Source organism: Podarcis tiliguerta, assembly GCF_965153285.1.
Source record: "Podarcis tiliguerta genome assembly, chromosome: 7".
Lineage (NCBI taxonomy): Eukaryota > Metazoa > Chordata > Lepidosauria > Squamata > Lacertidae > Podarcis > Podarcis tiliguerta.
This window is the reverse complement of record NC_139540.1, coordinates 48,294,472-48,303,550: the sequence shown is the minus strand read 5'-3', so window position 1 is coordinate 48,303,550 and position 9,079 is coordinate 48,294,472. Positions and strand designations below refer to the sequence as shown.

Genomic DNA, 9,079 nt, shown 5'->3' with positions numbered 1-9,079 from the left:
TTTCTCAAAATCACAAATTCTATTCTGTGCTTTTAGTTCCTATCAGCTTATTTTTAGGAATAAAAAACCTACAGCAAGCACCTTTTTCACTGAGCACAAACAACTGTCAAACTTTGTCTAGTTACAGATGATAGCTTAAGTGAAGTCTACTGCCAATGTATATTTCAGCTACCAGTTTTGGCCAGCCAGGCATTTGAATTCTTCATACTTTTTAAAAAAAGAAATAGGAAAATAATATCTAAATCGTTTTTAAAACTAAGCACATACTACATATAATACCAACACTCACTTTAAAAATCTATTTTACAACGCATTTCTAAAGACCACTATCCAACTGTGCAATCCTAGGTGCATTTACTTGGGAGTAATCCCACTATATTAAATTAAGCTTACTCCCAGGTGTGTGTACAAAGAACTGCAATATAAAAGTTAGAAAAAGCTAGCTACTGGACAGCCTGTACCGTGAGCTGTATTTTTTATCTTCTGGTCTTTTCAGTCCTACAATTTCCTCCTTGACTTCCATCCTCTCTGCTTGCTCAAGCTCTCCAGATGCTGCAATTGGGGTTTTAGCTAGATGGTATATAAGTGGGTGTGAAATTAGCGCATACACACATTTTTGTTGATCAACATGTTAGCCTTAGTTTGTGTTTTCTGAGGAATGTGACAGAATTGACCCATGAAATGCATTTGGCATGTTCAGGCATTCTACAAAACCATGGTCTAGCTCTGTGTTAGGGCTGGAAAAACCTGTAGCCCTCTAGATGTTGCTGAACTATAACTCACATCAGCCCTGACCAAGTGTGGGCTCAGAAGGATGCAAGTTGGAATCTACATGATCTGGAGAGCCACATCCCTGCTTTGTGTGAACAGGTCTAGCCTTCTCATGGGCTTGTATGCTTCTCCTCCCTTCCCTGGTCAAGTGATATTTACTCCTGCTTTTAATTAACTGCAGCTTCCTGAACTGTCCAAACCAGTTAAGCTACGACTAACATTATGGTTTGTTTCAACAAACCATCAGTTGCATAAACTATTCTTTAAGGGTGGCTTGCTGTGTTAACTACAAAGTCACACCAAGTAAAATCATGGATAAGGAAAAGTGAAAGTCAATTTATATCTTTACATTTTATCGTTAAAATAAGGGATTGACTTCATGCTCACACACACCTAAACAAAATGCATCATACTTTTTCAAATTACTTTTTTAAAGAAAGAAAGCTAGTAGGTAGGGCTGGGTGATATATTGATATATATGACCTCTTTTCTCTCATCTTTCTTCTACCAGCCCTTTTATCAATTCTAGATTGGATTTATTGGACATAGAGATCACAACTACTGATGGTCTAGTACCAATGTGGTGTCTTTCAGATTTTGTTGGACCCCAGCTCTCGTCAGACCCAGTCATATCCAACAGTCAGTGATGGGAGTTGTAGGACAGGGAACAGGTTACCATGTTGGCTACCACTGTTCTGGTGTCACAGGAAAGTCTCTTTGACACTGACTACTGAGATACAGCGGGCTCTGAGAGCTCTGGGTTCTTTTGGGTGAGTGGAAATCTGTTTATCATGCCCCCTGTATCATGCTCAGCAACGACAATGCTGTCCCCGCTCAGTGGTACAAGGCTCACCATCTCACAGAAATAGGCAAGAAACAAAAGTTGCTGCTTGCATTTATTTACCTGCTGCTATCTCACTTTGGTAGGTGCAGTGCTAAGGATTGTGCTGCAAGCCAGGTAAGCAAGCTGCCTAGTTGGAGCAGAGTCTGTTGCTCATCCAAGGAACGTCTTAATGTCTCTTGTGCGTCTGTACTTTCTTTTTGTGGGTGGTGCAGCAGAAGAGACTGAGCCCAATCAATTCAACTGTGCCACTCTAAGAAAGAGGGAGTATGTGAGTATTAGAGCTGACATAAATTCTTGTGCACTCAGTCTGGACTACCCTGCTGGGCCCAATCCTCCCTATTTCGCGTAAGAACAGGGTGAGTGAGCAGTTCAGTAGTAGCGCACATGCTTTGCATGTACAGTGGTACCTCGGGTTAAGTACTTAATTCGTTCCGGAGGTCCGTTTTTAACCTGAAACTGTTCTTAACCTGAAGCACCACTTTAGCTAATGGGGCCTCCTGCTGCTGCCCTGCCACCAGAGCACAATTTCTGTTCTCATCCTGAAGCAAAGTTTTTAACCAGAGGTACTATTTATGGGTTAGTGGAGGCTGTAACCTGAAGCGTATGTAACCTGAAGCGTATGTAACCTGAGATACCATGGTAAAATGTTGCAGGTTCAATCCCCAGTGTCCCTGGAGTAAGTGATCAGAAGTACGGTAGATGTGGCCACTCTTAAAACTTGCCCTGTGCTCTCTCTAAACGCCCTGTTCTGTGTCCAATGAACCACAAGATGCCTGGGGTTGTTGATGTGTTGTTGTTCTCTCTTTAATGTAAAGTTTTGATGGTACTTTAACCAATAAAACACACACTTTTATAAACAAAACAGCAACTGTCACTTGCTTAACCCTTCCTACCATACTACAACGGGGGCTATCCATCGAACAGTCTCCCTGAGTGCCAGCAGAAGAGGGAGTTGTGGACCTAATCGCCACCCCCACAAGAGAAAGTGCAGGCAAATGACAGGCGCAGAAACAGCCTTCACCTCTGCGCATTTGGTTGCCCTCCAGGCGGCGCAGTGGGGGAGCCTGGGCTCTCTGCGCCCAATCCACGTTGCTGAACCAGCCGGGCACAAAATGAGCGGGTCGTGCCCTGCAGGGGCGGCTCCCGCCTAGCCACTTGCGCACCTGCCCTCTCCAGCTGCGAGGACAGAAGCGCGGGCAGAGGCTGAAGCTCCCTCGGCAACGCGGCAAGGCGCCAGCTACACTCCACGAGGAGAGAAAGCGCGCGCAATTCGCGGGCTCAGCCCACTCGCGGGCTCCTTGCTCTTCGCGGAGGAATGCGCGGGCGACGACGAGGCGACAAAACGCCCGCTCTCCTGACCGGGAGCAAGCCGCTCTCTCCGGACAACACCTGGCTCGTGATTAGTCCCGTCAGGGAATCTCCTGCGAGCCTCCTGGGCGAAGGCGGAGCTGCTGGAGAAGGCGGGCTTGCCGCCTCCTCAGACGCCTGAAACTCCAGCCTCCATCGCCGTCTTTTCCGCGATTGGTTCGCGGCCGCTCCATCCCGCCCCGTCTGGCCCGCCCCGCCGAGGGGGCTGGGTCACGCCAAGTTTCATTGAGGTGGAGATATGTAGGCAAAGCCCCGGGCTGTGGCGGCTGGACGGGAGCTTCGCGGCTGGGAAGACGCGCTTTTCTCGCCTGAGACCGAGCGCGCGCGCAAGGGAGAGCTGGCCGCCGGGCAGCTTCCGACGCTCCCGCGATGCCTCCTGCCTAGACGCTCGGGACAGTTTGGTGGCGCCTCGCTCGGAGCGCCCGAAGTTCGGCTGGTCCCCGACGGGGCGGCTCTTGTTATGTCTGGGAATCTCGCGCGTGAACTGTGAGGGATCCGGGACAGGCGCAGCCATGCGCGACAGAGACGGCTCGGTTTGAGCTCATCTAAGGCAGCGCTCAAGGCGATAACCCCCCTCCCCACCCCCACCCCACGCCCGCCCCGATGAGGGCTGGAGCAAAATGGTTCTCAAGTGAACAAACTAAAGACTTTCCTCTGCAAGAGAAACGGTGCGCCTTGAGTTGGAAGCCTTAAGAAGCGGATCTTGCTAGTCGCGCTTCGGAGTTGTTGGGCTTTTTGTTGCTTTTTGGACGGGCTGCTCCGGAGATGTCGAAGGGCTCTTGAGAAGAAGCCTGCAGGACGCGCAGAGAGAATGCTCGTTCGCTCCAGCCCCGGACAAGGGTGGACCTCAAAGACAGGAGCTGGCGCCTGGTGACATTGCAAGTGATCCTGGTCTCCTTTGTTTCGCCAAGACTCGAAGTGGTCCCATCTCCCAGCGATGGCAACAGAAGTGGTGTGTGGATTGATCTTCAGACTACTACTTCCCATCTGTCTAGTCACTGGTATGCGGAGTTTTTCTTGCTGGGACAGAGGGGGTGATAGTGGGGTGCGGGCAATGTAAGACCGTTAATTCTGGAAGTAGGTAGTCTTAAAGTCTCTTTCTTGAATGTAATGCACATCTTGGATATTTTTCTCTCTAAAACTGAGGCACCTTTTGTTCTACAGGGATGAATACTGTATCACTTACCCCATACATATTATTTAAGAATAGCCTTATTTTAATGCTGTGGCCTTTGCCTCTTCTCTTTAAACTTTTCATTTTTACTCCACCTGATCTGAAAGAACCATTGCACCCCACGTATGTCAAATTAAATAGAAACTTACGCACTTTCAAAACTGATTTGTAGTGCAACCCTTTCCATGTCTACTCAGAAGTAAGTCCCCTTGAGTTAAGTTGGATTTACTCCCAGATTAGTGTGTAAAGAATTGTATTTAAATAGTTTGCAGGGCAGCACTGGGTGAAAAGATCTGTTCAGTTTAATACAATCCTACACATGTCTACTCAGGAGTAAGTCCCATTCAGTATAATGGGACATTCCCAGGTGTATAAGGCTGCAGCCTAAACCTGTACAGAATTAATCTGATTTGCTGGCATACTCTCCTACAGCCTAAAGCACAGTTGCATATTAAGAAGTGAAAAAATACATTTTTGCATTTACTGGGAAGTATGCATGCACCATTGATTCCCAAAGATCATAGTTCTGTTTTAAGGCCACACCTTAAAAAATGGCCTTTAAATGAAAAGCATATTTTACATATGTTTGGGTTTTTCTTACCTGAAAACAAAATCTAGTTTAAACAAAAACAAAAAAGCAAGTTGGTTATGTTTCAAGCAGAGGAAAAGTTGGTTCTGGTTCCCTTGTATGACCAAGGGGAAATTATTTCTAGAGTGCCACCTGAAATTAATATTAATCTACATCCATCTTATTGACAAAACAGGAATCGGAATGAATAAATGTTCATCTTTTAGGTTGAAGTCCTTAGCACGCTTACTGTGGAGTAAGACCCATTGTACTCAGTGAGTTGAGTTTAGGATCACACTTCATATATTACAGGACAGATATACTGCATACAAGAGAATGAATCAAATAACAGCTGGTGAATGAACTTCGACTAAAATTGAAATACCACCAGGATTATTGTGGCCTGTTAGTACAATGCAGAAAAAGCATTAAGAATGGTGTCCAGGATTTAAGATCATGTCGAGTCTAAATATTCAGATGGAGATTAACACATGGAGCACTGATATGTTACAGATTAAGTTTAATTTGGTAGCTCATTCTTGGTTCCTTATTTACCATTTATGGGTCAAGGCATTCATGGACTTGGTAATGCCTGTGACTTAAAGTCTGTGGGAGAACATTCCATTCACTTGGCACTCTGTAATTATAAATCCAGTTTAGATACTACGTTCTGTTTCGAAGTATTGGTGTCTCAAACACATTGCCCACATAATTAGGTGGTGCCACTGATTTCCCTGTTGGTTGGGAAATCTGCATAGTGATGCATCTATGCTGAGTAACTTCTTCTAACTTTCTGGATAACCTCCTCTAAGAGTTGAGGAAGGGAACGTCCTTTGAGGCATGTAGAAGCTGCCTCCTCACACCCAGTCATCAGATGCTTCTTCACCTTTCTAAAAGATTTTGTTTTGACACATAGGAAGAGAGCATGAAAAATTCTGTGCCCTCACTAAATTTCACAGTAGTTCAGTGAATGGGCAAATATTCTTCAGTGGATGATACTAACACTGGCTAAATGCCGCATCTTTAATAGAAGGAAGAAACAAACATTTTATCCCTCATCCCAGTGCCCCAAAATCTTGTGGTTTCCATGAGCAGGAACACAAACTTGAGGTCAAGCTGCCTGCAAAACCGTAGCATTCCATAACCGTGTAGCTTGGTCAAGGCATGATTAGAATCATGAAAGTTTTGGGGTGGTGTTTGTTGTTGTTTTTTGCTGCTTTTAAACATTTGCCTTTGTATCTCTGTGGCGCAGAGGGGTGGGGGCCAGAGTGTATGTGCTGTGCTGATAAGCTCTCAATTCTTTCCTTTAGAAAATAGTGCTCCCAGTGTCTTCAGTACAAGTGTAGATGAATAGATACTATTAACGCAGGAATTTGGTTTTCTAGTTAAATAATCAACTGTATTCATTAACAGGCTAAAAACTACTGTGATATGCCTGCTGTTATTATCATCTGGACTCACTTGCAACTTAACACCAGTGTCCTGAACTGCCAATCATCATCTTTTTTTTTACAGATTGTGTGAATTGCCATCTAGAGAGGTTAGCATCTGAATATTGCCTACTTAGAACCCTGTACAAGGTGATTATAATATTAAGGAGGGTGGTTCTGACTCTAGTTTGGCAGCATAGTTTCATGGCGCAAGCATGGAGAGTCATTTTATTTGAGCCAACCACTTCTCAGGAATGACTTGGCGAAATGCACTCTTGAGGTGGAGCTCCCGCCACAAGAGCCATGTTTCCTGTGCCTGAAGTAGAAAGTACAACCTTGCCTTCCTCTGACCAGGGATTGCAAATCCTGATGATCTGGATCTCATTAAAACGCCTTCCTAATCATTTCTGTTCACTTGTGGAAACCATCCCAAATATTACAGGCTTTCAGCAGCTGAAGCAGCTGGATGAGGTTGTCAAGGCTGTTGCCCAGGTTTCAGAGCTTTTATTCTCCCCAAGTACCTTCCAAATCAAGTCTCCAGGATTCCCCATAACTCATACATAAACCTTGGAGGCTGCCCAAAGCTGCTTGCTATTAGCCTTGGACTTAATTGTAATTGTTGTTTTATTCATTTGTTATCTGGGAAATGCCATTGCCTGAAGTACTCCTGAAGAAATCATTCATCTTCAAAAGGCACTTTGTCTTGCATGTGCTTCCTTTATAGTAAAATGATTTGTAACATCTACACAGACACATTCCTCCATTTGATCCCTTTTGCCTTTTCCATTTCTGTACGAGACGCACCAATTGTTTTCATGTCTGTTCTGATTTCTGAGCCAGGCAATATTTTACATCTTAGCTCTGTCAACTCCAAAATGCATAATATTTCAATTCCCCCCATCTACCTTTCAGGTGTGAAATGTGAACTTTATGTAAACACACATGACCACTTTTGAAGTTAGGGTAGCTGATGTGGTTTCATAGTCTTCTGACAGTTATCTCCCAGTGAAAGAGACCACATTCACACAATGCGTTTAAAGCATTATTTCCTAGCTCTGTATTCTTTCCTAGCTCTGTTTCCTTGCAGTTATCTCAGTCTTGCAGTAGTCCATTTATCTGGACATGAGCAACAACTGCTTCCAGGTAAGTAGCTTACCAGGTCCATCATTTGAGCTATGTTGTGATACATTTGTGCATTTTCTTGAGGACCAATTTACTTGTGATTATCTGATCACAATAGTAGTTAACATTAACATAACCTGCCTTTGTTAGTTGCATTGGAGGACATAGAAGTTGGAGATGCTTATGTCTCATTGGAATGAATGCAAGAAAGCAAGTTCAGATCATCTTCTCTAGAGATGTACAGTGGCAAAGCTGTTCTGCATAAACTGGCTCCTTGTGAGCCTGTAAATAAGTTCTCTTAAGGATCCTTCTGATCCTAATTGTCCTTTCTTTGTGTGTGTAATTCCTTTTCACGTAATATTGCACATTTGGATTTTATCCGAATGCGATGTGGATGGGCCCCATTTCTATATAGAAATTGGTAATGAGAGGCAGCTGGCTACTCTGCGGAATAATGTATGTATCCAAGAGATTTAAACTGCAATTTTTGTTTATGCAGTGGGCCTGTAAACAATTCTCAGCTTGTGAAGGCAAACTCTAAGTTGATGGCAGTCCAATGTACAACCCAATTAAAGCCAAACTCTTTGGATTGGCGCCAGTTTAGTCCCACGGTTATAGTGGAGACTGATAGGCTTTAAGACTTGCTGTACAAGAATAAAAGCAGGTAACATGTGGCATATGATTTGGAATTGGCCTTCTAAAGTGTGCGCACTGCCTGGTCCCATGTTTTGGGTGCTGCCATCCTCTCCCACCCCTAGAAAATGAAGCTCTTTGTTTTACCGAGAGCCTGAAAGGAAGCTGCAGGAGGCATGGACAAACATAAAAGTAGAGACTGATTTATGGACAAAAGCCTTGGCCCTGGGTCCTAGATGCTGAAGATATGCTGTGGAGCAGATCGATGATTTATTAGTTCAAGTTTTTGTTAATGCTTTATTTAATTAACAGTTGCCTTATAAAATAGCTTGTTGGTTGTTTTCTTCCGGGATAGAGGGTTTGAATTTTCTTTGGTTGTTTTAGGAGGGAGTACAGCTTAGTAAAACAGGTACTTGATTTGATGAACATTTGGTCTTTCATTAAATGTATTTAATATTAGAGTTGCTGTCAAATTTTGTGGCAATTTTGGAGGTTCCTGCTCAGTCAAAACACTTGAGAAATGTAGAAACAAAAGAGAAAAAAATATCATGGGATTACTGCATACCTGATCTTACTATAGTGCTGACGATAGCCCTCAGCTGAGCCACTGATTTCCAGGCTATGTGTTTTAAATGTTGTGGATAAAGGCCATTTTTGGGTGTGTCTTCCCTATGTGGACATACAGGAATGTTGGAGGTGGGAGGGCTGCATTGAGTGCACAGGTGTGCTCTCTTTCCAGTTCCTCTTTGGGGCTGGGTTGACCTGATGACATTGTCTGCACCTGCTCAGGCTGTTTTGTTGGTATCATTATCTGCCTCTCATTAGCACTGGATTGCCTCCACACATTTGGAACTCATTAATAAATTCCAGTATGCAGTGGTAGTTATTAAGACATGGGAACTAAGTTTTACCTAAAGTTTGGAGTGACTATTAAAGTTTCTGCATCAGAGAAGTATCCAAGGAATTTTGAGGGAAGTAAAACAATTTGATAAGACCAGCAACACTTCTCATCATGGAGGTGAGGATTTCTTTTTAATCCCTTCTTTTTACATTCAGTTCATCCTTTTGGGAAAGTCTTAATTAGTCTTCTTTCTGACATCTTAGTCTTTTTGTTCTAATATGTAACCCACCTATCTGCATTCCACAGCAGTGATGTCTTGCTGTAAGAG

The 9,079-nt window shown here is 43.8% G+C and overlaps 1 protein-coding gene across 10 annotated transcripts in view; it reads left to right on the top strand.

The window, feature by feature from the left end:
* Positions 1-2,788: 2,788 nt before the first annotated feature.
* Positions 2,789-9,079, top strand: part of PIEZO2 (piezo type mechanosensitive ion channel component 2) — a 213,815-nt gene continuing 207,524 nt past the window's right edge. For all 10 annotated transcript variants that reach the window (XM_083449976.1, XM_083449981.1, XM_083449984.1 and 7 more), the window contains exon 1: positions 2,789-3,984. In XM_083449976.1, the coding sequence (XP_083306102.1) occupies positions 3,921-3,984 (64 nt within the window). In that variant the 5' untranslated portion in view covers positions 2,789-3,920. The remainder of the gene's footprint in view (positions 3,985-9,079) is intronic.